We start from the raw sequence: 26774 nt of genomic DNA, 5'->3' as shown, positions 1-26774 counted from the left end.
GGTATTGTAGGCAGATCCTTTACCTGCTGATCTATCAGGAAAGGTCAAGTATAGTATGAAGTCTTCCCTGGCGGCTCAGTGGTGAAGAATCTGCTTACTGACGGAGGAGATGCAGGTGGGATCCCTGAATCAGGAAGATCCCCTAGAGTAGGAAGTGGCAACCCACTCCAGTATTCTTGCCTGGAAAATTCCATGGACAGAAGAGCCTGGTGGGCTGCAGTCCACGGGATGCAAAGAGTTGGACATGACTTAGTGACTGAAAACAGACTAGTATACCTAGATGTACTGTGATAGACCAAATAAGGCTTTAAGAATGTAGCTCTTGACTGGTAAATGTAACTTAATGGTAAGTAAATTATACCATTTTATATCAAAACAAGTATAGATAAGTAGGTATTCATACAAATCTTCAAGACAGCCATGCAAGAAAGCTTTGTGTTTTTTGTGGGTGCTATGTGGTACCACAGAGATAGCATTTGATTTTGTTATTAGATGGGGAGTGTGCACTTTTTCATTGAATTGCCGGCAGTTTGAAAGTTTGACGTTTGTGTTGGGACAGGGGATTCATCCTGAGTTTATTATTTATGTCATGATTAAACCTGCTGAGTTATGTAGCGTTATCAGAAGCATTGTTGGATGGGACTTCCCCAGCAGTTCAGTGGTTAAGACTCTGGGTTCCTGGTGCCAGGGCCATGGGTTCAATCCCCCATGCTGCATGGTGTGGCCTGGCCAAGAGCTTCCTCGGGATTGGGTGCTGGGGCAGCAGATTTAGGGTGCAACCATAGACTCTGGGCACCCACTGCTGCCTGCCCTTGGACAGGACCCACCACCCCAGGCCCCAAGCACATCCAGCGCCCCCATGGCCTCATGGTGGACAAGGAGGAAGGGGACGGGGCTGCCAGGGCTCGGCAGTGGGGTCCAGGTCAGAGCAGGAAGGGGCCCACAACGTGCTCACGAGAGTGTTCTGTGAGTCCATCCCGTTGTGCAATTATCGCAACCACTTTTCAGAGGAGCAACTCAGCCAAAAGAGAGTTAAATAATTTGCCCGAGGTCTCAAGATTAGAACTTGGGTGTGTTCGGCCCCTGAGTCTGTGGTTGGAACTGCTACAGGTACCGAGCAAGGAGGTCACTTGGTGCCTTGAGGTCAGAGGTCCCGGGCGTGCCAGCTAGGGGTTCTACCTACCCAGAGAACACAATCCTTACTGGAAAAATTGACAGTGTTCTGGTAGGAAAGTCAGCGATCCACGTTCAGCGACAGTGATGATAAAGAGCTGCCAGGGTCACTTTCATTAACCACCTAGCACCTGTGAGCTCAGTACTGTACTTCAGTTCAGTTCAGTCACTCAGTCATGTCCGACTCTTTGCGACCCCATGAACCGCAGCACGCCAGGCCTCCCTGTCCATCACCGACTCCCGGAGTCCACCCAAACCCATGTCCATTGAGTTGGTGATGCCATCCAGCCATCTCATCCTCTGTCGTCCCCTTCTCCTCCCGCCCTCAATCCTTCCCAGCATCAGGGTCTTTTCCAATGAGTCAGCTCTTCGCATGAGGTGGCCAAAGTACTGGAGTTTCAGCTTCAGCATCAGTCCTTCCAGTGAACACCCAGGACTGATCTCCTTTAGGATTGACTGTACTTACCTTCATTAAAAAAAATTTATTTATTTAACTGGAGGATAGTTACAGTATTGTGATGACCTTGGCCATACAGCCACATGAATCAGCCATCGGCATACCTGTGTCCCCTCCCTCCCTCCTGAAGCCCCCACTCCCTGCCCACCTCCCTCCCCACTCCATCCCTCCAGGTTGTCACAGAGCATCAGCTTGAAACATGTACATGACCACTTGTAAAATAGCCAGTGGGAGTTTGATGTATGACACGGGGAAGCCTCCATTTTTTAGATGAGAACCGAAGCCTGGAAGTTCAAGGACTGGTCCAAGTTGACCTGATTCGTAAGTGGCAGTACCAGGGTTTGACCCTCCATCTGTTTGCTGTTTGCTGCCCCTCCAAGACAGAGTCGGGGCTCACAGCCCGTTTTCCCCCATCCCAGGCTCCGCCTCCTCTGCTAAGCAGTGGCTCGCCCTGGTAAAGTCCCTAGGTGTTGATTCACTGTGTCACCCACCTGGACCTTGAAGATGGGACCCTCCCAGCCTAGGGGATGGTGGGCAGGAGGGTCCTTCCTTCGGGAGAGGACATCTGAGGTTGGGTGAGAGCTACCTGGAAAAGAACATTCCAGAAACAAGTGAACTGCTTGTGCAAGGGCATTGGGGGGACTCAAGTGGTTGGACTTGGTGCAGTGATTATTGCTGTTTCCCAGCCCCAAGTTCACAGCAGATGCTTGGTTATTTTTGCCAAGTGAATAAGTGAGTGAATGAATGAGGTTCCGGGAAGAACCCAGGGAGGACGGAGTGAGAGAGAAGGAGCCAGGTGAGAGGACGCAGATGCTCAGCTAGTGAAGGCCACACAGCCAGTGGGTGTCAGAGCCAGCATCCGGACCCCGAGGTACCGAGCTCCATCGAGTGACGCGGCTCCCTTGACCTTGCAGAAGCAGAACCCCCGGCCGGTGCCAAGGACCCCAGAGGCTCTGCCGCAGGTGGGAGGCCTGAGGGCGGATCAGAGAGGTGAGTTCGCTGTGGTTCTGAGCACTGGGAGGGCCCGAAAGCTGAGGCTGAAGCTGAGGCGCTGTGTGACCGCCTTCATTTCAGGAGGGTGGGGCGGCCCCAACCATTCTGGATTGAACACCTGCTGAAGACCCACCACGGGGCCCAGTGCAGGGTGACTCACCAGAGACCACCGGCCGGTCAGTTAGCCAAAATGACTAAGTGCCCACGTGTCCCTTTCACAGAATGACCAATCTGCCCTCAGGTGTGATGAAGGCCGTGGAGTTTGTCAGAGCTGTCTCGTGGCTGCAGTGGGGTAGGGCCAGTGCAAAGAAGGAGTCAGGCCAGGCTTGTTAGTGTCCGTGCCAGGCCCCGTGGCTCATGCTTTGAGGGACATCAGCGTCACTTGGTGCTGGCGGGGTCACCAGGGGGAGGCCTGGTGTCCCCCTTTCTCCAGCTCCCTCTAGCCACTCACTGATGGACTCACTGAGGTGCCATCTGCAGCAAGGGGATGGGCCACCTGTGCGCTCCATTCTTATGGGAAGTGACCTTGCAAAACAGAACAATAGACCACTGGGCGCCAATTGTTGGGGGACCACAGGGGGAAGTGGAGGGACCTCAGTCCCTGAGGCTGGGACCGGTTCCTCCCATCACAGCCAGAGCACTCCTGGCCATTCCCTGGGCAGGCCCACAATGTACGGTATTCTAAGTAAGAGCAGATAGATAGATGTGTAGATGGATGCTAGGTAGATAGATAATAGGTAGAGAGGTAGGTAGGTAGGTAGGTAGACAGATAATAAGACAGAGAAACAGATACATAGATGTAGGTAGATGAATATTGTATTGGAAAAACTTGCTAATCATCCCCCTTTCTCTCCATTGTTGTTGTTCTTTTTGTTGCTAAGTTGTGTCCAACTCTTTTGTGACCCCATGGACTATAGCCCGCCAGGCTCCTCTGTCCATGGGATTATCCAGGCAAGCATACTGAAGTGGGTTGCCATTTCCTTCTCCAGGAGGTCTTCCCAACCCGGGGTTCAAACCCGTGTCTCCTGCATTTGCAGGCAGGTTCTTTACCACTGTGCCACCAGGGAAGCTCTCACACAACTACATCATTCACTTCTAACACCAGACGGGTGCTCCCCTACCCCCCGCAGACCTTCACAGCAAGCGATTCTCGAACACCAACAGGATGTCCTACAAACGAACTCAGTTCTGACGCTGACCACCTGGAGAGAATGTCAGATCCCACAAGTGAAGGGCTCCATCCCTCAAGCCTGCTCCCCCCACTTCAGATGCCAGTCACAAGTAGTAGGTCCCCAGGGTTTGCACAACTTCTGTCCTACTTGGGGATGAATTGGGGGTTTGCATCACGCCCTCCTTGAGTTTGATTAATTTGCTCAAATAGCCCACAGCATTCAGTTTATTGAAGGATGTGATCAAGGAGACAGAACAGCCAGGTAAAGAGACACACATGGCGAGGTCTGGGAGGGTCCCGCATGCAGGAGCTTCTGTCTGCGTGGAGCCTCGTGTATCAGCCTCTGGGTGTGTGCACTAATCTGGAAGCTCCCCAAATCCCATGTAAAATTGGAATTTTATGGAGGCTTCCCGATGTGGGCATGATTCATCATTAAGTCCATTTCCTGCCCCTCTTCCCTCCCTGGAGAATTGGGGTGGGGCTGAAAATCCCAAGCTTCTATCATGGCTTAGCTTTTCTGGTGAGCAGCCCCCATCCAGGAACCCACCCAGAGTCATCTCAGTAGAACAGAGATGTTCTCAAGGCTCTTCTCACTTAGGAATTTACAAGGTATTTAGGAGCTGTGTGCCAGGGATGGGGCCAAAGACCAAATATATATATTTCTTAACATAAATCACAATATCACAAAGAGAGATAAATTGATAGATGAATAAATAGACTGATGGGTAGATGATTGGTTGATAGATGATTGATAGATAGGTAGACATAGATTATCCCCATTTGACAACTGAGGAAACTGAGGCACGGAGGGATTAGTCAACTGCCCATGATTTCACAGTAAGTGGCAATTCATATTTAAGGTCATCAGCCTACTCAGCCACAGTTAATAGGAACAATCCAGAAGTGTTCAGCAGACTTGCTGAAAACCTGGACTGACAAATCTGAGAGTAAACAGCAGGTGCAAAATGATTGCAGCAATGCTTAGACCAAAATGAAAACCAAGGATCTCCCTCAGTGAGATGGCATTGGAAGAACAGGCTTGGTCGACTCTGGGGTGACAGGTGGCATCTAGCTGGCACTGCAGAAGGAGAACAGGAACGTGGCACCTAATTGGTGCTCACAGCGTTAGTTGAATGAATGAATGAGTGAGCGAGTGACTCAGTGGCTACCATACGCCCCATGAAGAGAGGCACGGATTTGTCCTCATTTGCTCTAAATGACAGGTTCATGAAGTTAGTCCCTGAGAAGGACAGCGCTGCTTCAGAGGCCCAGACAGGGCTTCCCCTGGATGATCCTGAGAGGCCAGGATGGCCGAAAGGAGAGGACCGCACGCAATATGGCAGGGTAACCATCTGCTGCTTCCCAACCCCACATCCACTGCTACTGCTGCCCCCCAGGGCTCGGGACCTCCCCACATACGCAGCACTGGGTGTGGGAAGAGGTTGGGGGGGGACAACTCACCTTCACTGAACACCTACTATGTGCCAAGTAAGATTCCAGACACTTCATACTTCTTAATGCTCACAACCACCATAAACTCAGATGATGATAGCTCCATTTTAGGGATGAAGAAACTGAGTCCTTAAGGAGTTTAGAGATTTGTCTGTGTTCTCACAGCTAGCAAGTGACCACTCGGGGCTCAGACTTAGGATAGTCTGAATCTGAAGTTTATAGTATTTCTTCTTTCCTATGCTGCTTTGTCTATCCATCCACTCCCTACCTATTTATTCATTCATCCATCCATTTTCCTTTCCACCCACTCACCCACACATCTACTCTGGCTTCTATCCATCTCACCCAACCATCCAACTCTTCACTCACCCAGTCATCCACCCATCCATCCATCCTGCCATCCTTCTATCCCCCCAGCCTCTTACAGACCCACTCTTTTACTCATCCACCCACCCATCTACCTGTTTACTCACCCCTTTGTCCACTCAATCATCCACCTACTCATCACCCAGCAAACATTTTCAGAACCCCCACTGTGTGCCAGATGACTTTTCTGCCTTGGTGGAGATTGCAGGCCAGTGGTGGTGGGGTTAGGAAACAATTAGGCTAATAAGAAAGGTGATATCAGGCAATGATAGATGCTGTAAAGAAAATAAAGAAAGTGATGAGATAGGGACCAACCAAGAGTCGGGGGCCTGCTTGGATAGGATGCTCTGAGGAGTGACATTTGACATCCCTGAAGCAGGTGAAGGAAGCAGCCATGGAAAGAGCAGGGAAGAGCGTTGCGGGCAGAGGGAACAGCAGGGGTCAAGGCCTTGAAGTGAGAAGGAGCCAGAGAGAAGGATCCCATGAGACCAGCAGATAGTGCATAGCGGGCGGGTGAGGTCAGAGGGTGTACCGAGGTTCAGAATTTCTTCCAAGAGAAAGAGAAAGTCAAGGATAGGTCAGCAACAGCAATGTGGGGTCAGGTGGATGTTTGAACACGATTATTCTGGGTGCAGCTGCATGCAGAATTTCATATTTGTAGGAACTAGACCTTAAATAAATGACTTAACCACTCTGTGTCTCAGTCAGGTGGGAAATATGATGAGGATGGAGACACATGCCTGTCCATAGTAGGTGTTCAAATAACCACTCCCAACCTGGAAAGTGCCACCGCCTGTCCCCGTTAAGGCTCCCACTGGCCATCTGGGAGCCATAGAGGAAGGGGGACCTGAGACTGGGCGGGCCTGGGGGGAGGTGATGCTCCAGGTGGGAGGTACTGCACGGTGGTTCCGTCTGCCTGTTGGCATGTTTTGGGAGCCCCGCCTGGCCTTTCCTGTCTCCCCTGGGGCATCGCTCTGCCCCCATCTCTCCTATGTGTGCTACAGGTGAAGGCTGCCATGTACCTGACCTACCTACGGGCAGTGGGCACCCCGCTCTGCCTCTACGCCCTTTTCCTCTTCCTCTGCCAGCAAGTGGCCTCCTTCTGCCGTGGCTACTGGCTGAGCCTGTGGGCAGACGACCCCACCGTGGACGGGCGGCAGACTCACGCGGCCCTGCGGGGCTGGGTCTTCGGGCTCCTGGGCTGTCTCCAAGGTATCCCTCTCCACCCTCCAGCGGCACCCAAGAGTTCCTCGGGGCTGCCTCACCTACACACCTGGGCTCACCCTCTGTTTCCTGAACATCTAGGCAACCGTCCTGGGTGCAAACACAGACCTGCATCCTTAAGCTGGGGCTGGGGAAGACCCTATTTTGACAGAACCCTCAGAGTCTCTCCCAGCCTCATCGGTAAAGGCAGAATGTTGGCCCCCAGGTTTGGGGGCAGCTGAGCACTTAGGTGGGGCAGCAGGTCAGCTGGACTCTGCCCCTCCACCAAGCAGAGGACCACTCCAAAGTCTGGCTGCTGGTGGCTTCCAGCAGCCCCACGTGGCTGCCGCTGCCCCCCTCCCAAGCCCCAGAGGATGCGGGTCCTGGACCACTTCCCCACCATCATTGCCCCCAACTTCTCTCTCTCTTTTTTAAATAGCTTTATTTTTTGGGTTCACAGGAAAATTGAGCAGAAGATAAAGAATTATACCCCCACCTCCGCATGTATATAGCCTAGGTCATTATCAACATCCCCCCCAGTGGTGACTGTGTCACAAACAATGAACCTATATCCTAGTTACCTGAAGTCCACAATTGTTATTTTTAAACAGTCGTCGTCTTCTTTTTTGTATGGGGCCGGGGTAGGGAGGTGGCGGGGGCTGTGCTTTGCCTCAGTTGAGGCACATGGGATCTTTGATCTTCATTTCAGCATGCAGGATCTTTAGTTGTGGCATGTGGGATCTAGTTCCCAGACCAGGGATCCAACCTGGGCCACCTGCCTTGGGAGTGCGGAGTCTTAGCGATTGGACCAGGAGGGAAGTCCCCCGGAGTCCACAGTTTTCATCAGGGTTCACTCTGAGTGTTGTACATCCCATAGGCTTGGACAAATGTATGATGACATATCTCCACCATCAGAGCGTCATACGGAATAGTTTCAACTGCCCTAAAATTATCTGTGTTCTACCTGTTCATCCTGTTTCATTGATCTGATTGTGCTTTCACCAATACCACACAGTCTTTTTTTTTTCCCCTGAGTTCTATACCGTATTTTTATTCTGCATTTATTGATGTAGTTGACACGCAGGACTGTGATTTGACTTACATCATGAACTGATTACCACAATAAGTTTAGTGAACATCTGTCATCTCATATAGATACAAAATTAAACAAATATTAAAAAAAATGTTTCCTAGTGGTGAGAACTCTTGGGATCTACTCTCTTAGCTTTCATATATAACATACATCAGTGTTAATTAGGGCTTCCAAGTGGCTCAGACGGTGAAGAATATGCCTGCAATGCAGGTTTGATCCCTGGGTCGGGAAGATCCCCTGGAGAAGGGAATGGCAACCCGCTCCAGTATGCTTGCCTGGAGAATTCCATGGACAGAGGAGCCTGGCAGGCTGCAGTCCACGGGGTTACAAAGAGTTGGACATGATTGACTAACACTCTCACTTTCAGCATTAATTATATTCATGTTGTACATTACATCCCTGGTATTTACTTACCTAATAGCTAGAAGCTTGCACCTTTTGACCACATTTATCCAGTTCTCCCTCCCCACATACCTCACCTCTGGTGACCAGAAGTCTGATGAATTTGTTTTTGAAGTATAATACAACACTGTGTTAGTTCCTCTTCCAACTTTTCAACTTTCCCTTACGGTACTTGTTGACTATTGGTCTCATGCCAGTTTCCTGTTACATAACATAGTAATTTGATATTTGTCGGCATTTCAAAATGATGACCATGAGAAGTCTTAGTTATGATCTGTCACTATAAAAAGATATTATATAATTATTGACACTATTACCTCACACTATATATTTCATACCTCTTGAGCCATTTATATTGTAAAGGCAAATTTGTCCCTTTTAACCTCTCTGACCTATTTCTTTCCTCCCTCCCCTCCCCTCCCCTTATAGCAACCTCCTGTTTTTCTCTCTGTATGTGTGACTCTGTTTACTTATGTTTGTTTATTTGTTTTGTTCTTTAGATTCCACATATAAGTGAAATTACACAGTATTTGTCTTTGTCATTTCATTTAGCATAATACCTTCTAGGTCCATCCATGTTGTCCCAAATGGCAAGAGTTTTCTTTTTGGCTGAGTAATATTCTATTGTATATATACTACATCTTGTATATCCATTCATCTATCAGTGGGCACTTATGTTTCTTCCATATCTTGGCTTTTGTAAATAATACTGCAATGAGCATAGTGGTGCATAGAGAGGAGCTGAGGTCTCCAACTATGATTATTGCAGTATTAGTGTTTTCATTTTGGGGGAATAAATATCTAGAAGTGGACTTGCTGGATTTTATGGAAGTCCTATTTTTAATTTTTTGAGGAGTCCCCATACAGTTTTCCATAGTGGCCACACCAGTTTACATTCCCCTCAGTGGTGCACAAGGGTTCTCTTTTCTCCACATCCTCACCAACACTTGTTTTGTTGTCTTTTTGAGAATAGCCATTCTGACAGGTGTGAGATGATATCTCATTGTAGTTTGATTTACATTTCCCTGATGACTGGTGATGGTGAGCATCTTTTCAAGCACCCGCTGACCATCTGTATGTAGTCTTTGAAAAAATGTCCATTCAGATTCTCTGTGCATTTTTTAATTGGGTTGTTTGGTTTTTTGACATTGAGTTGTATGAGTTCTTACTATATTTCGGATATGAACTCCTTATCAGAAACATCATTTGCAAATATCTTCTCCCATTCAGTAGGTTAATTTTTCATTTTGTTGATAATTTACTTCACTGTGCAAAAGCTTTGTAGTTTAATGTAGCCATATGTTACTGAGAGAGGTTTTTGTTGTTTGGGGGGTTGTTTTTGTTTGTTTTGTTATGAACAAGTGCTGGATTTTATAATCTTTTTCTGCATCTATTGATATGATCATGTGATTTTTCTTCTTTAGTCTGTTCTGTAGGAGATTACATTAATTGATTTTTCAAATGTTGAAGCAGCTCTGTACATCTGGGATAAATTCCACTTGGTCATGATGTATAATTCACTTCATATCTTGTTGGATTTAATTTATTTTATTGAGGATTTTTACATGTTCGTTCTTTAGAGGTGTTGGTCTATGCAGCTTTCTTGTAATGATTCTCTGATTTTGGCTTCAGGGAATGTTGACCTCATAGAATAAGTTAGGAAGTATTCCCACTGCTTCAATCCTCTGAAAGAAATTATAGAGAATCTGAAAAAGATTGTAGAGATTAATATAATTTCTCCTTAAATATTTGTTAGAACTCAACCAGGAACTCACCTGAGCCTGGCACTTTCTGTTTTGGAAAGCTATTATCAATTCAGTTTCTCTAATAATTTCTGAATAGGGCTACTTGGATTATTTCTTCTTGCATAAGTCTAGGTAGATTGTATCTATCAAGGAATTGGTCCATTTCTCCAAGGTTGTCAAATTTATAGGCATAGAGTTGTTCATAGTATTCATTTATTATACTTTTAATATCCATGGGATCTGTAACGATGTCCTTTTATTTAAAAGTTCAGATCGGGATGGGGAATACGTGTAACTCTATGGCTGATTCATATCAATGTATGACAAAACCCACTGAAATGTTGTGAAGTAATTAGCTTCCAACTAATAAAAAAAAAAAAAAAAAGTTCAGATATTAGTAATTTGTCTCCTCTTTTTTCTTAGTCTAGCTATAAGCTTATCCTTTTATCTTTTTTTATTTTTTTATCTTTTCAAAGAACTTGGCTTTGTTTTCATTGATTTTCTTTATGATTTCCTGTTTTCTGTTTCATCGATTTCTACTGTGCTTTTATTGTTTACTTACTTCTGCTCAATTTGGATTCAGTTTTCTCTTTGTCTAGTTTCCTAAGGTGAAAGCTCAGATGATGAATTTTAGATCTTCCTTTTTTTCTAATATATACTTATTCAGTACTATCAGTCTCTAAGTTGCTTCAGTCTGACTCTTTGCCACCCCATGGACTGTAGCCCACCAGGCTCCTCTGCCCATGGGATTCTCCAGGCCAGAATACTGGAATGGTAGCCATGCCCTCCTCCAAGGGATCTTCTCATCCAGGGATCAAACCTGCCTCTCTTATGTCTTCTGCATTGACAGGTGGGTTCTTTAGCACTTGCACCACCTGGGAAGCCCCATTCAGTGATATACATTTATTTTAAGTACTGTTTTCACTACACCCTCCAAATTTGATAAGTCGTGTTTTTATTTTCATTTAGTTTAAAATATTTTAAAACTTCTCATGAGGTTTCTTCTTTGACCCATGTGTTACTTAGAAATGTGTTGTTTAATCTTCAAGCATTGGGAGATTTTCTAAGTATTTGTTGTTTCTGTGTAATTCCACTGCCGTCTGAGAACAGACATTGTAAAGTTTCTCCTCTTTTAAATTTGTTAAGGTGTATTCTGTGGCCCAGAATGTGGTCTATCTTAGTGAATGTTTCATATGAACTTAGGGATTTGTGTTCTGCTGCCACTGGATGAAGTGATCTGTTGATGTTCATTGTATCCAGTTGACTGATGGTATTGTCGAGTTCATCTCTGTCCTTACTGATTTTCTGCCCACTGCGTCTGTCCTTTTCTTATAGAGAGGAGTTGAGGTCTCCAACTGTAATAATGGATGCATCTATTTCTCCTTGCAGTTCTACAAGTTTTTGCCTCACATATTTTGATGCCCTATTGTTAGGCAGTACACATTAAGGATTGTTCTGTCTTCTTGAGAATTGACACATTTGTCATTATATAATGCCCTCTTTATCCCTGGTAACTTTCCTTACTCTAACGTCTGCTCTATTTGAAATTAATGTAGCTACAAACTATATAGGTATAATGTACAAACTATATAAAACTATATGTCTCAACCTAGTTTAAACAGCAAGAGAACGTATTGGCTTATGCGTCTGGAATCCATAGGTAACTAGCTTCAGGTATGGCTGTGGATCCAGGGGTCCAACAAATGCTGGAAGATTAGCTTCATTTTCTTCCTCTATGATAGCTTCCTGTGCAGGCAGGCTACCCCCCTTGGTGGTAAGATGGTATCTCACAGCTCCAGTCTCGCCACCTCAAAAAAGTGAGCACCTCTTCCCAAAAGTCCCAGGTCTCACCCTCATTGGCCTGACTTGGGTCATGTGTTCACCCCTGAACTGCAGAAGTTTGGACTGTCCAGGGGTGAAATTCTCTGCACTCTAGAAACAGAGAGTGAAGTTAGCTCCATTGCAAGCACACACACGGGCTCTGGGAGGAAGCAGATATATTGGTTTCCTAAGGCTGCCATGGGCTTGCCAAGGTGGCACTAGTGGTAAAGAATCCACCTGCCAATGCAGGAGACATGGGTTCAATCCCTGGGTCAGGAAAATCCCCTGGAGGAGGAAAGGGCAACCCACTCCAGTATTCTTGCCTGGAGAATCCCATGGATGGAGGAGCCTGGCAGGCTACAGTCCACGAGGTCGCTAAAGAGTCAGACATGACTAAGCAACTAGGCAACAGGAACAGCAGGGCTGCCATAAAACTCATCACCGCGAGCTCGGTCCCTTAGAACAACAGAAACTTTATTCTCTCACCATTCTGAAGCCAGAAGTCCAAAGTCAAGGTGTCAGCAAACATTGGTCCCTCTTGGAGGCTCTGAAGGAGAAACTGTCCCATGCCCTTCTCCTAGTGTCTGCTGGTCGCCGGCCATCCTTGGCATACCTGGGCTTGTGGTGCATCACTGCCTCCATGTTCATGGGACCTTCTCTTCTTTTCCAGTGACACCAGTCATTGGATTTAGACCCTGCCCTAAATCCAGGATGATTTCACCTCAAGCTCATTTACTCATAATATCTTCAAAGACTCTATTTCCAAATAAGGTCACTTTCTGAGATTCCTGGTAGACATGAATTTGGAGGGGAGACACTATTCAACCCTGCACGTGGTGGTTCCATCAAGGGATAATCAGGGTGGTCAAACCATAGGATAGCCACCATGGGGTGATGGGGGTCTCCAGCTCTGATGCCCTGATGTCTCTGTCCCCAGCAATCGGGCTGTTTGCCTCCATGGCCACAGTGCTCCTCGGTGGGATCCGGGCATCGAGCCTGCTCTTCCAGGGGCTGCTGTGGGATGTGGCCCGGTCTCCTATTGGCTTCTTTGAGCGGACACCCATCGGGAACCTGCTCAACCGCTTCTCCAAGGAGACGGACATAGTAGATGTGGACATCCCAGACAAACTCCGGTCTCTACTGATGTATGCTTTTGGACTCCTGGAAGTTGGGCTGGTGGTTACAGTGACCACCCCTTTGGCTGTCGTGGCCATCCTGCCACTGCTCCTCCTCTATGCTGGGTTTCAGGTAAGGAGAGCTCAAGGAGGCTCCTTGGGTCATCCAAGGTCACCTCCACCAGTCCCCTGTCTCTAGACAGGACTCAGTGTAAGAGGTTCCACGCAGCCAGACATCTAGGGGCCACCCCTAGGAGAATTCTCAGAGGCAGAGACACCACAGTCTGTTTCTAACACTTATTCTCATCTCTGTCTCTCAAATGTTCACATCAACGTTATTAATATCTAACAGTTTATCCTGCTGCTGCTAAAATCGACTTCCTCTTCTCCAGTGATCTGGAAACCAAGAAGGCACTGCAAGCTCTTGAAGACTGTTGTATCAGGCTAGACTCTTTCAGTGGCTAAAACCAAGAGACCACCTCAAGTTAGCTTAAACACAAGAACCGATTTCAGTGACATGCTCCCAGGGTGTAGGGGATCAGTTGTTCCCAGAGTGCTGTCACTCCACATCACCCCTTAGCGGATCTCGAAGTGTGGTATCAGAACAGCAGCATCAGTTTCACCTGGGAACTAGTTAGAAATGCACCTTCTCAGGCCCATCCAAGACCCCCTGACTCAGATACTATGGACGTAGGGCCCGGAACTCTGGATTTTAATGAATGTTCCAGCTAATTCCAATCCATGCTAATATTTAAGAATCACTTATTCAGCTCTCCTTGGCCTAATTTTGCACACACGCCTTCCCCAGGGGGCAGGTCTGATGGCCCGGTGGCAACCCTGTACTTACAGCCTCCCACCTCAGCAACCCCAGCACAAGCAACCTTTCTCCAGCTCAGTAATCATACATCAGTTCCAGGGAAGATTCAGATTGGCCCTTCATGGGGGTGTTTACCCTGAACTCATCACTGTGACCAAAGGAATAGTTTACTCTGCCCAGCAGGGCTGTATCATATGACTGCCTCCTTGATCAGATCTCATTATTGACAGCTAACCCCCCAGCCCCTCAAGGAAATCAGAAGTAGAAAAAAACTTGGTAGCCAGACAAAAATCAGAAGTAGAAAAAAGCAACATGGTAGCCAGATAATATCCATGGTATCACGTCCCTCTACAACTATCCCAAGTCTCCTCTTGAGCTGGGGGAGGAACTGCTTTCTCTGTCTGAAGCTTTGGAGTTGGGCAGAGATGGATTTGAATCCAGGTCCTGGCACTTGTGTGCTATAGAGGCTCAGACCAGCTTCTTCATCCCTCTGAGTCCCTGGTGTTCTTATGTATATGCTGTGAATGATGCTTACTGCTTCTATATTCACAACAATGTCCACCTCCAAGTGCCCACTTCACCATGACTGAATACTGCAGTTCACCCTTGAACAAAGAGATTAGAGGCACCAACCCTCCTTGCTATTGAAAAATGTGCTTCTAAGTGACAGCTGGTCCTCTGTATACACAGTTCCTTCATATCCACAGATTCAGCCAACAGTGGATCATGTCATACTGTAGTATTGACTATTGAGATTTACTAAAAATCCACAAATAAGTGAACTCATGCAGTTCAGACCCATGTTGTTCCAGAGTCAGCTGTATTTGGAAAGAGCCTGGCATGCAGCCCGGTGATCAACAAAAGTTCCTCCCCACCTGCCAGCTATGTAACGGTTCCAATGTCAAAGCAGATAACAACATACATTGTTTGTGCATCACTGTGTTCCCAGCACCCGACATGTAATCCTCGAGTTAAGTGAATGCATTTGACTTGTCCAGCTGCCTTCCTTGCCTGCTGTGGCTTTGTTCCCACAATGACTGGCCCTAAGTGAAGCAGTTGGCCCTGGAGCTGAGAATAAGACATATACAACAGATTAGTGGTTTCTCCACCCTGGCTGTGCTTAGACTCACTTGAAGGCTTTTGAAAAATTCCAAAGCCATGGCGATGATGCCAGAAATTCTGACTTAATAGTTCTGGGGTGAGGCACCGGGAGTTTTTGAAGCTTCCCGGGTGATTTTTAAAACGACCCATGGAACTCTGGTGCTGCAAGGACATTGGAGCCCAGAGAGGAGAAGCAGCTGACCCAAGGTCACACAGCAAGCTGGTAACAACTCCCTCTGCTTCTCAGACTCTCTCTCTCTCTCTGTGTTTGTGACTTCTCTGCCGTCCCGCTTCAGAGCCTGTACGTGGCCAGCTCGTGCCAGCTCAGACGCCTGGAGTCAGCCAGATACTCGTGTGTGTGTTCTCACGTGGCCGAGACATTCCAGGGCGGGCCAGTGGTCAGGGCCTTCCGGGTCCAGGGCCCCTTCGTGGCTCAGAGTGACGCCCACGTGGATGAAAGCCAGAGAGTCAGTTTCCCGCGGCTGGTGGCTGACAGGTAGGCAGGGGTCAGAGAATACCCTCTCATCCGCCTGTGTCCCCTGAGAATGAATGAGCCCTAATGTCATACTGTGTGGCCAGAGAGGTCAAGTGGCCTGCCCAGGGTCACACAATGAGTCGAGCGCAAACAGAGCCTAGATCCCAGGGATGCACATGGCTCACACCATGAGCAGATGCAGATTGGCCTGGGGGATCCCCGACAGCAGGTGGGCAGGAGGTACAGATGTCAGAAAAAGGGAAGAACCCTCTGTTGCCTTGACGACAAAGGAGCTACATAAACATCCTCAGCCTCCTTTCAGTACTAAGCAAGAAGAACACCAGCTTTGAGCACAGACAGACACGGGTGCAGATCCCAGCTCTCCAACTTGCTAGCTGGGTGATCTTGGGCAAGTCACATAACCTCTCTGAGCCTCATTCCTCAAAGTGGGTTTGCACTCATGGAGCGGCTGTTGAGATTAAACACATATACTCATAGCTAATACTCGTAATGTGCTCACCACATGCTCAGCACAGTCCTGAGCATCCTTTGTGGGTTAATTGATTTAATCCTTTTAGCAACACGACCAGGCAGAGACTATTTTACAGAGGATGAATCTTAGGCACAGAGAGATTTCAGAACTTGCCCAGGGCCACACAGCAAATATATGGTGGAATCAGGATTTGAATCCGGGCAGTGTGATGCCAGAGTGTGGAGAAGGGCAAGCACATAGCAGATGTGAATTCATTAAATGTCAGTTCCTTCCTATTTCCTGCCCAGGTCCCCAGCCAGCTGGGCCTGGCTGTGAAGCTCTATTGCTGTGGGTAGTGTCTCAACTCCATCTGCCTTCTGGGGGACCTGCCATGGCCCTTTCCTGGGGTCCTAGCCTAAGGAGGAGGAACCTTACAAACATTTAGGAAGCACCTTCTTTGTCTAAAGGTCAATGATTTCTGCACCATATATGGCAGGGTGTATCTCATTTAACCCTCTCAATTGTAATAAGCCAGATGTTATTTCATCCCACAGATGGGTAAGCCAGGGAGGAAAGAAGTGAAGGGACTCCCCTAAGGTCAGCCATCTAGGAAGTGGCAGAGTCTCAATCAGGCAGATGTGGCTTCAAATTGCTGTGTTTATTATGTGTGTGGACTTGGACCCTCTGAGCCCACGTGTCCTCATCTGTCCATTGGGGACAAGAGTCTCCCTATCGTGGTGTTAGGAGGACTAGGTGTTATGTGCAGTGAAACCCAGAGCTCCCTGAAGACAGGGTTTTTTATCTCGTCCCCAGCATCTCCTGCATGTGACACACAGTAGGTGCTTAATACACATCTGCTGAACAGATGAATAAATGAATGAATGGTAGAGCAGGAATGCAATAAAAGGGGTGTGTATTTCTTCAGCCACTTGATATATATTTGTTGAGCACCTACTATGTGCCAGATCCTGTGCTGGGTTCTCGGTGGGGACAGAGCCATGAACGAGATGAAGTTGCTGCCCTCATGGAGCTCACAATCTGCTGATGGAGGCCAACAGTCAAGGACAGATTAGTTTAGTTTTCAAGAGTGATGGAAGGAAGGAGTGGTCTAAAGGGCTCTCCAAGGAGGTGATATCTGAGCTCACTTGTGTGAGGGTGGGATGTTGGTCAGGTGAAGATGGAGGTGGGGTTCAGGCAGGGGGAACACAGGGGATGTGGCTCGCCACAGCCCAGGGACAGAAAGCAGAGCTTACTTGAGCACCTACTGTGTGCTGGGTCCTGAGCTGGGCGCAGGCGAGACAGGGCAGCCTGGGCCTCCCCAACCCTCCGAGCTTGGGTGTGGAGGAGATCGTAGCCGGGACCCTGTGGCCACTTGCGCTGGCACAGCCCTTGTGCCCAGGGAAGCAGGTCCCACAGAAGGCCCCCACTGACCCTAGTCTTACCTGTCCCTTCGCAGGTGGCTCGCTGCCAACCTGGAGCTGGTGGGGAACGGGCTGGTGTTCGTGGCCGCCCTGTGCGCAGTGCTGAGCAAGGCCCACCTCAGCCCCGGCCTCGTGGGCTTCTCTGTCTCTGCCGCCCTCCAGGTACTTCCGACACCCCCCAACCTCGGCTCCAGGCTGTGGGCAGAATGGGCACAGACCCCTGCCAGGGGGACCTTCAAGGACCCGAGTCCAGCCTACCAGCCAGTGAGGAAAACACGGCTCTGCAAGAGCCGAGGCTGGACCTCGGGCAAGACTCTTCTTCCCTCTCGGAGCCTCAGCGTGCTCCTCCGAAAAATGGGCAGTAACCCCTTCCTTCCAGATGTTGCAAAGGTTGATTGAGATAACGTATATAGAGTCCATATCCAGTGTGCTGTTAACGTTTTGTTAACTCTTAATAACAATATCTAGTGTCAGGTTATGACATCTGTAAAGGATGGCTTCCCTGGTGGCTCAGACAATAAAGAATCTGCCTGCAGTGCAGGAGACCTGGGTTTGATCCCTGGGTCAGGAAGATCCCCTGGAGAAGGGAATGGCAACCCAGTCCAGTATTCTTGCCTGGAGAACCCCACGGACAGAGGAGCCTGGCGGGCTCCAGTCTGTGAGTCGCAGAGTCAGACATGACCGAGACTTTCACTGTTTTCACTTCTAAGAGGAAAAAAAAAAAAAAAAAATATATATATATATATATATACACACACACACACATACACACATGTTCAGTTGCATACGCAAGTAGCAGTCACTATGAGTGAGACATTGTTCTAAGGGCTTTATAAACACTAGCTCATTCAGTCCTGCCCACAGCCCCATCAGGGGTACTGTTATTGTCCTCATTTTATAGTTGAGGAAACTAAGCTTAAGGCTGCAGCAAGTAAGACTGACTGATGGGAGGGTGCTTTTCTATCGCATGGTCCAGAGGCGTCTCTGAGGAGGGGGCCTGAGATCTATGGCTCTCAAGTGGGATGATGGGGAAGGGAAGTGGAGAGTGGTCCTGGTGTGGAGTCAGCAGGAGGAAAGGCCCTGGGATGGGGGAGAGGTGTGACTGGTGTTAGAAGAACAGCACAAAAGGCAATGTGGCTGGAGAGAGTGTTTGAGGCAAAGATTAGGGGGAAATGAGGTTGGGGAGGGCTGGGGGCAGGGCTGGAGCAGACAGGGCGAGTGGGCCCTGGTAAGGAGCTCAGTGTGGTTCCCAGTGTGATGGGAAATCAGTGGAGGGAGCCCTCTCTGAATGGAAGTCAGCGGGCCTGGGTCCTGCTGGGTGTCCTTGGGAGGGCTATGCACCATCTCTGGTCCTGGCTCCCTACTGCTTCAAGAAGGATTGGGCAAGCTGATGTCTGAAGGCTTGTTTCCAGTCCATATACCCCAGTTTGACTAAAGGGAAAGAGGGGTCCTTGTGGCTGCAGTCAAACTCTGCCCCCTTGTCTGCCCCGGATCCCACCTCCCAGCCCCTGCCTCACCTCGGGGTGGTCTTGCTGAAGCTGCCCTGAGGGGTCTTCTCGTACCAGGTGACCCAGACGCTGCAGTGGGCCGTTCGCAGCTGGACAGACCTGGAGAGCAGCATTGTGTCGGTGGAGCGGTTGAAGGACTACGCCCAGACGCCCAAGGAGGTGACAGGCGGGAGGCGGGGCGGGGGTGGCAGGTCCCATCCGGGTTTCACAGCAGAGGATGGCGGACCCAGATCTGCCGCCGGCTTCAGAGCCCCCACCGCGGTAGACCGGACTCACAGCCAAGGTGGCTGTCGTAGTTAAGAGGGTAGGGTCCAGAACGAGGTCAAATCCTGGTTCCTCCGCTTCTTAGCTTTGGCACAGCAGGGCACCCTGAATGACAGCGGACTGTGAGTAATAGCATGATAGTAACATGATGGTCGGAGGCGTCCCTGGTGGTTCAGATGGTAAAGAATCTGCCTGCAGTGTGCGGGAGACCTGGGTTTGATCCCTGGATTGGGAAGATGCCCTGGAGAAGGAAATGGCAACCCACTCCAGTATTCTTGCTGGAGAAGTCCATGGACAGAGGAGCCTGGCAGGCTACAGTCCATGGGGTTGGTTTTACTGAAACATCATTATGTTTCAGCATTGTAGCAGCAGCATTGTAGGAACAGAAGAGAAACAGCAGCAGCCTAATAGTTCTGGGTGTACTAGGAGATCATCCCACAATAAAGGACTTCATACCGGGTCTACACACCATAAATACTCAACACATGTCCACTGCTCTAGTTAGCCCCATTTCACAGATGGGAAAGTCAAGGCTCAAGAGAGTGGAGTGACCTGTTCAAGGTCACGGGAATAGTGTATGGCAATACCGGTCTCTACACTGCACAGAGTTGCCCTTTTCATTAAGAAAAAAGGAGGGTATCTACCTCTATTAGTGAAAGAATATTATTTGACAGTTAATACTGGCTAATAATAATAAAGAGTAGCCAACACCATTATAATTTTCCCAGTGGTCAATATTATTTGTTTTTAGCCGTGCTATATTCCATGACCCGTAAGAACCCTATAGAATAGCAATAAATATGCCCATTTTATGGGGCTTCCCAGGTGGCACTGCTGGGTAAAGAATCCCCTGGCACTGCAGGAGACGTGATTGACCTGGGTTCGATCCCTGGGTCGGGAAGCTCCCCTGAAGGAGGGCATGGCAGCCCACTCTTGTATTCTTGCCTGGAGAATCCCACGGACACAGGAGCCTGGAGGGCTGTTGTCTATGGGGCCGCAAAGAGTCAGATGTGACTAAACTGACTTCACCTGCATGCCCATTTTACAGAAGAGGAAATTGAGGATCAGAGAGGTAGGCCATTTCATGAGAAGCCTGGAGAAAGGCTCCCCTGACCCAGTGTCCCCTCCTGCCTCAGGCTCCCTGGAAGCCGCTTACCTGTGCAGCCCAGCCCCCCTGGCCTCGTAGGGGGCAGATTGAGTTCCGGGATTTTGGGCTGAGATACCGACCCGAGCTCCCGCTGGCCGTGCGGGGCGTGTCCTTCAAGATCCATGCAGGAGAGAAGGTCAGTGGCTCACCTACCACTTCCTCCTCGTGGTGGCCAGGCTGGGCCTCACCCCTGAGCACCAGCTCCCTCCTCCCCTCCCCACCTTAGGTCCCCAGTCTCCAGACCCACCACTCCCTCAATGGAACTAACCATCTTCCCCAGAACAGCTTCCATCTTGGTGAAACCACTCACCTTCTTGATGTCTCAGATAAGGAAGCCTCTCCCCAACTTCTTTCTTTTTCCTCTGTCATTAGTTGAACACCTACTATGTGCTGGGTGCTATGCTGAATGTCCCACACATTATCCAGTTTGCATGGGCTCAGTTTCTGGCTTTGCTACGGCTGACCTTGGGCAAGTCACTGCATGCTTTGGCCTCAGTTTTCTCATCTGTAATAATGGGAATAATAATGTCAACTCATAGAGCTGTTGAGAAATTTAACTGGGTTAAATACATAGAAACTGAATGGAACAGTGCCTACCTGCCACAAAACAAGTGCTATAAAAGTGTTCACCAACTCTTTTTTATTTATGATTATTTGCATTTTTACTCCAACATCAAGCCTAGCATCATTCCATTTACAGATGCCTAGTCAGGCTGCATCACTGAACCCCTGAATCCTGCTCTACCCTCCCCACACAGTGGCATTCCTCTCTGCCCTCCCCCTGACTGCCCCCCCCCGGCAACCTCCTGTTTCACAACCTCCAACCTGTTTTCCTGTGATCTTGATTTGAGCACATCATTTCCCTGCTCCAGACCTTCCTCCCTCCTCGTGTCCTTCCAGTGAAACCCAAAGTCCTGAGCTTGGCATTCAAGACCCTACCCAACTACCCACTTCACTCATTGTCCTACAAGGGATTAGGCAACATTTGTGGAGCAGCGGCCTCTAGGACAGATGCGTACATGGTGGTGCCCTCGGACAGGTTACAGCCTAGTTAGTACTTGGTATCATGCAGCTGGAATCTTCGCCCTCCCTGAACTCCTGCTTATCCTTCAAGATTCCACTCAAGAATCCCCTCCTCCGTGAAGCCTTCTCTGATCAACCTCCATCCCAGGCAACACGAAGAGCAGCTCCGGGCTTACCTCCATTGCTGCAGGGCCAGAGCTTGATTATAGAGAGGGCTTGTTCATCACACTGTGTTCAAATTAAGTTTACTCAAGGGCACTATTTTCAAGACCAGATGGTGAGCCCTTTGGAGTGGGGACTCCTTAATTTCTATATTCCTGGTGCCTTAAAGAGTGCCTGTCATACAGGGTGACACAGATGCTTCATTCATTTATTAAACAGTGTTGATCCCCCACGAAATGTCAAGGAAGGATGGGGGATGGATTAAAAGATGGGCTGGCAGATGGAAAGATGAAGGATGGATGGCTGGGGTTGGGGGCTGGATGGAAGGAAGGAAGAGGCATGGATGGAAGGATGAATGGATGGATAGGATGGAGTGAAAGGAGAGGCAGAAGGAAGGCGTATGCATTGAAGGATGGTGCGTGGAAGGAAGGATGGACAGATGAACGGATCAGAGTGTGGTTGGAAGGAAGGGTGAGGGAGGGAGGGATAGGAGGAAGGGGGACTAATAGAAGGATGGGACAGAAATAGATGGGATGGAAGGGAAGATGAAAATGATGGAGTGGTGTGGATGAAAGGATAGGAAAGGATGGAAGGAGGAAGGAGCAGAAGGAAGGGTGGGGAAATGAATGAAAAGATGGGAGAGATATATCAGGATGAGGGAAAGATAGAGAATAATGCACAGATGGTTGGATGGATTGATGAATGGGTATATGGACAGGTGAGCAGATGGAAGGACGAATGGGCAGATAGAAGGATGGATGCACAAAGAATGATGGATGGATCTTGGGGGCAGGGTAAACATCTAGCAGAGGCATGCCCAGGAACCCTCTGTGGCCTGCCTTCTGGCCAGGCCTGGTTGGAACAGGCCACGCCATCCCATCCCCTGGCAGGTGGGCATCGTTGGCAGGACAGGGGCTGGAAAGTCCTCCCTGGCCGGGGGCCTGCTGCGGCTCGTGGAGGCGGCAGAGGGCGGGATCTGGATCGACGGGGTCCCCATCGCCCAAGTGGGGCTGCACACGCTGCGGTCCAGGATCACCGTCATCCCCCAGGTGAGGCCTGGGGAGGGGCGGGCAGAGACGGGAGGGGTGGCTGGGCCCAGCTCTGACCCGCCGTCCCTCCTGGCCAGGACCCCATCTTGTTCCCTGGCTCTCTGCGAATGAACCTCGACATGCTCCACGAGCACACGGATGAAGCCGTCTGGGAGGTCTTGGAGATGGTGCAGCTCAGAGCCGCGGTGGCCAGCCTGCCCGGCCAGCTGCACTATGAATGTGCCGACCAAGGCAACAACCTGAGGTACGGCCGCCCCAGCCAGCCGAAAGCTCTGTGAGGTGCTGGGGGAGAGCCAGGTGTGGCCAGTGTCCCCCCGCCAGGGTGATGTGCCCTGGAAGTCCCCTCCATAGGATTATCATATAGGATCATCAGCCCTGTTCTGTTTGTAACCACAGGACAAATCCCATCCCTCATAAGCAATTCCTACTCCAACACAGTCTCTGAGTATCAAGTTTCTTTTTCCTAAATTTGTTTCTAAATTTCTTTGGTGACAAAAGCCAACCTCTGCTGACATGAGGCAGCTTATGTCTTTATTTTTCTCACTCAGCATTTATTTTGCTACAAAAATACTGTGTTTGATACTGGACGCTAACCCCATGCTCACTGGTTGTTAAGTAACATATGATGCATGCCTTTAAAAGCTTTAAGAAATTGTAGTAAAATACACATAACATAAAATTTACCATCTTAACCACGTTTTAGTGTTCAGTTCTATAGTATTAAGTACATTTACATCATTGTGTCTCCAGAACTTTTTCATTTTGTGAAATGGAAATTCTAGCCATTAAACAGCAATTCTCTATTCTTCCCTCCCTCCAGCCCCCTTTAATTTTGTTTCACTGGGTTTGACAATTCTCGGTACTTCATTTAAGTATATTGGGTCAGTTCTTCTCCCTCGGTTCTTGTCTTGTCATAGCAAAGAACTGAAATGACAGACTAGAACAGCTCAAGTAGGCAGGATTTATTAAGCAAGCAGTACTCTCTCGAGGCATGAGAGCAGACCAACCCCCACAGGAATGGTCTTGGCTCAGTTTTCCTTTTTCTCTTTCGTTACTTCCTCTTTGGTGGTTCCTGGGGCTTGATTGGTTGCACCCCATGCAAATGAGTCGAGCCCAAAACCAATCAGGGGAGGGGTTGTGTCTTCCTCTGGGCTCCAATTTCTTATGCAAATGAAGCATAAGCCGAGACCAATCAGAGCAGGAGATGAGAGGAGGATGTTGTGCAAATGTAAATGAAGCATGAACTTGGCAGATCCAGGCAGGGAAAGAAGTATATGTTCTCCTGTTGTCTTTTTGGACCACCATTTGGGGCCCTGTATCCCTACCTGGGGCCCTGTATCCCTACCTAGCAAGTAGAATATTCTAGAACTTGTCTTCCTGTGACTAGCTTATCACACATAGCATAATGTCCTCCAGGTTCATCCATGATGTAACAAGTGCCAGGTTTCCTCCTTTTTTTTAAGGCTGAATCATATTCTGTTGTATGGATAGATCACATTTTTCTTATCAATTTATCCATTGATGGATGCTTGGGTTGTTTCTACATTGTGGTGACTGTCAATAACATAGATGTACATGTGTGTGCCTTTTTAAAAATCAAGACATTCTGGATTCTTCAACCCGCCTGACCCAGAAGGTGTTAGGGTAAGGGCCCATGGGTGGTAATGGTAGGAGGAGGGACAGACGAGCTTGGTGGTCACAAGAGCATAGACATAAGTGGAGGACCTTGGGCAAATTACTTAATCCCCTGTGTTTCAGTTTCCTTATCTGCAAAATGGGAATAAAAATTAGAACCTGCCTACCCATGAAAGGATTGAACAATACATGTAAAGTTGTTGACACAGTGCCTGGTGTATAAGAAATATTCATTTCACTATTCATTTTTAATACTCAAAGCTACGGTCTCACTAATCCCATTTCACAGAGGTGGAATCTGGGGCTTCAGACTGACCAACTTGCCTGGCTCGTAAGTGGTGAATCTGGAGCAAGGTCCAGGCACCTGATACCCACCAGGCCACAGTCAGTCCAGGTTCCCTAAAGGGTTTACTTGGAGCAGAAGCTGAACATGGCAGGAAACAGCCCCCAAACACCCTTCAGCCTCCAGGCTCTGGGAGCTAAGTGACTGGGTGTCCTTGACCCTCAACTTCCTCATCTGTAATTGGGGTAAAAGGAGGACTTACTCTGTGATGATCACGGCTTTTACATGACTTAGCTTGTCCTTACAACCTAGTGAGGAAGGATTCTGTAACATAACACCCACCTTTGTGGTCTCCATGAGTCAGTATCCACCAGCACACAGTGAAGACCATAGAATAGAGATAGAAATAGCCATCCCACAGATGGGGAGACTGAGGCACAGAGGCTTTGTATGACTTGCCTAATGTCGCTCTGCTCAAAAATGGCAGGATGAGGATTCCTATAGACAGGGGACCCACAAGTAGGGACACGCCTCCCTCGCTCCTGTGGCTGCCGTAGGGAGTGGGGACATTTGTGGGCACGCCCTGTGGGTCAGTCCCGACATGCAGACATCTGGCCTGACTGTCCCACTCCTTCCCAGTGTGGGCCAGAAGCAGCTCCTGTGTTTGGCACGTGCCCTTCTCCGGAAAACCCAGATCCTCATTCTGGACGAGGCCACGGCTGCTGTGGACCCAGGGACAGAGCGCCAGATGCAGGCCGCCCTGGGGAGCTGGTTTGCGCAGTGCACAGTACTGCTCATTGCCCACCGCCTGCGCTCCGTGCTGGACTGTGCCAGGTAAGCCCTGCACCACCCCACTCCATGTAGCTGGCACTCCTGCAAGCAGAGGACGGCATCAGGGTTTGGAGCCGGAAGGGCTCTGGAATACATTATCAAGTGCCCATTGTACAGACGGCAAGACTGATGCCCACAAGGGAAGGATGAGCCCGAGGACACATGTCCAGCAGATGCTTCCAACTGGGTCATCAGGGTCAAGAAGCTGCATGGAAGGCCACACTCTCTCGGAGGTGACATGCTGGGCCTTCAGAGCAACTGAGTCCGTGGGCTGGAGTCTAAGGAGCTGCCTGTCTCTCTCTCCCCTGCAGGGTTCTGGTCATGGACGAGGGGCAGGTGGCAGAGAGTGGCAGCCCGGCCCAGCTGCTGGCCCAGAAGGGCCTGTTTTACAGGCTGGCGCAGGAGTCAGGCCTGGTCTGAGCGTGGCCCCTCCATCCTCCTCTGGCCCCACCTACCTGGAGATTCTGCCAAGCCCTGGAGACGTGCTGACCTGGGGTCATCAGTGGCCCCGTGGAATTGAGTCTAGACGCCTTTCTACTCTCTGGGAGGAGAAAGTGCCATATCATCCCAGAGCCAGGAGGACACAGCCACCCCATAGGTCAGCCTGATCAGGGCCTATCCAACCTCTTCTATCCCAGAACCAAAGTCAACAGCAGCTCTCTGCCCTGGCTGCCCCCTGGACTCAACCCGGGACCCGAAAACCTGTCTGTGCCCAGGCTCCACCACAGACCAATGAAATCAGAATCCCTGGGACTAGAGCAATTGTGTGTGTACCTTTTACAGAGTACCCCTTCTATTTTGAGATGATTACAGATTGACAAGCAGTTAAAAAAAAAGTCCAGAGAGCTCCTGTATACCCCTTCCCCACTAATAGTAACATCTTTCCATTTTAAGTATAGCTGATTGACAATGTTGTGATAATTACTACTGTATAGCAAAGTGATTATAGATATATATTATTTTTAAATATTCTTTTCCATTATGATTATAGGATATTAAATATAGTTTCCCTGTGCTATATATACATCATAAAATAGTCATAAAATATGACTATTTTAACAATTCTTCCAGTTCAAGAGCATGGAGTATCTATATCTTTGAACCATCTTTGTTGTTAGTCACTTACTCAGCCGTATCAGACTCTCTGCAACCCCAAGCAGTACGGCAGGCTTCTCTGTCCTTCACTATGTCCCAGAGTTTGCTCAAATTCATGTCCATTGAGTCAGTGATACTTTCTAACCATCTCATCTCCTGCTGCCACCTTCTCCTTTTGCCTTCAATCTTTCCCAACATCAGGGTCTTTTCTAAAGAGTTGGCTCTTCGAATCAGGTGGCCAAAGTGTTGGAGCTTCAGCATCAGTCCTCCCAATTAATATTCAGAGTTGATTTCCAATTAGGATTGACTGGTTTGATCTCCTTGCAGTCCAAGGGACTTCCAAGAGTCTTCTCCAGCACCACAAATTCCCTTTATTAATATCTTAGGAGTTCTCAGCAATATGTCTTTTACCTCCTTGGTGAGGTCTACACCTAAGTATTTTATTTTGGGGGTTGCAATTTTCAAATTTTTCTTTTACATTCCCTTTCTGACATTTCATT

At 48.8% G+C, this 26774-nt stretch overlaps 1 protein-coding gene across 1 annotated transcript in view; it reads left to right on the top strand.

Annotated features, from left to right (window-relative positions):
* Positions 1–26146, top strand: part of ABCC6 (ATP binding cassette subfamily C member 6) — a 64554-nt gene extending 38408 nt beyond the window's left edge. Inside the window, exons 20-31 of the mRNA XM_043456430.1 lie at positions 2545–2620; positions 5018–5138; positions 6617–6824; positions 12814–13124; positions 15206–15405; positions 17313–17439; positions 18843–18944; positions 20186–20332; positions 22272–22430; positions 22508–22674; positions 24988–25182; positions 25491–26146. Of these exons, the coding sequence (XP_043312365.1) occupies positions 2545–2620; positions 5018–5138; positions 6617–6824; positions 12814–13124; positions 15206–15405; positions 17313–17439; positions 18843–18944; positions 20186–20332; positions 22272–22430; positions 22508–22674; positions 24988–25182; positions 25491–25599 (1922 nt within the window). The 3' untranslated portion in view covers positions 25600–26146. The remainder of the gene's footprint in view (positions 1–2544; positions 2621–5017; positions 5139–6616; positions 6825–12813; positions 13125–15205; positions 15406–17312; positions 17440–18842; positions 18945–20185; positions 20333–22271; positions 22431–22507; positions 22675–24987; positions 25183–25490) is intronic.
* The last annotated feature ends 628 nt before the right edge of the window (positions 26147–26774 follow it).

This window comes from Cervus canadensis, chromosome 32 (assembly GCF_019320065.1).
Source record: "Cervus canadensis isolate Bull #8, Minnesota chromosome 32, ASM1932006v1, whole genome shotgun sequence".
Lineage (NCBI taxonomy): Eukaryota > Metazoa > Chordata > Mammalia > Artiodactyla > Cervidae > Cervus > Cervus canadensis.
The sequence above is the reverse complement of the archived record's forward strand: the minus strand, read 5'-3'. Positions and strand labels throughout refer to the sequence as shown.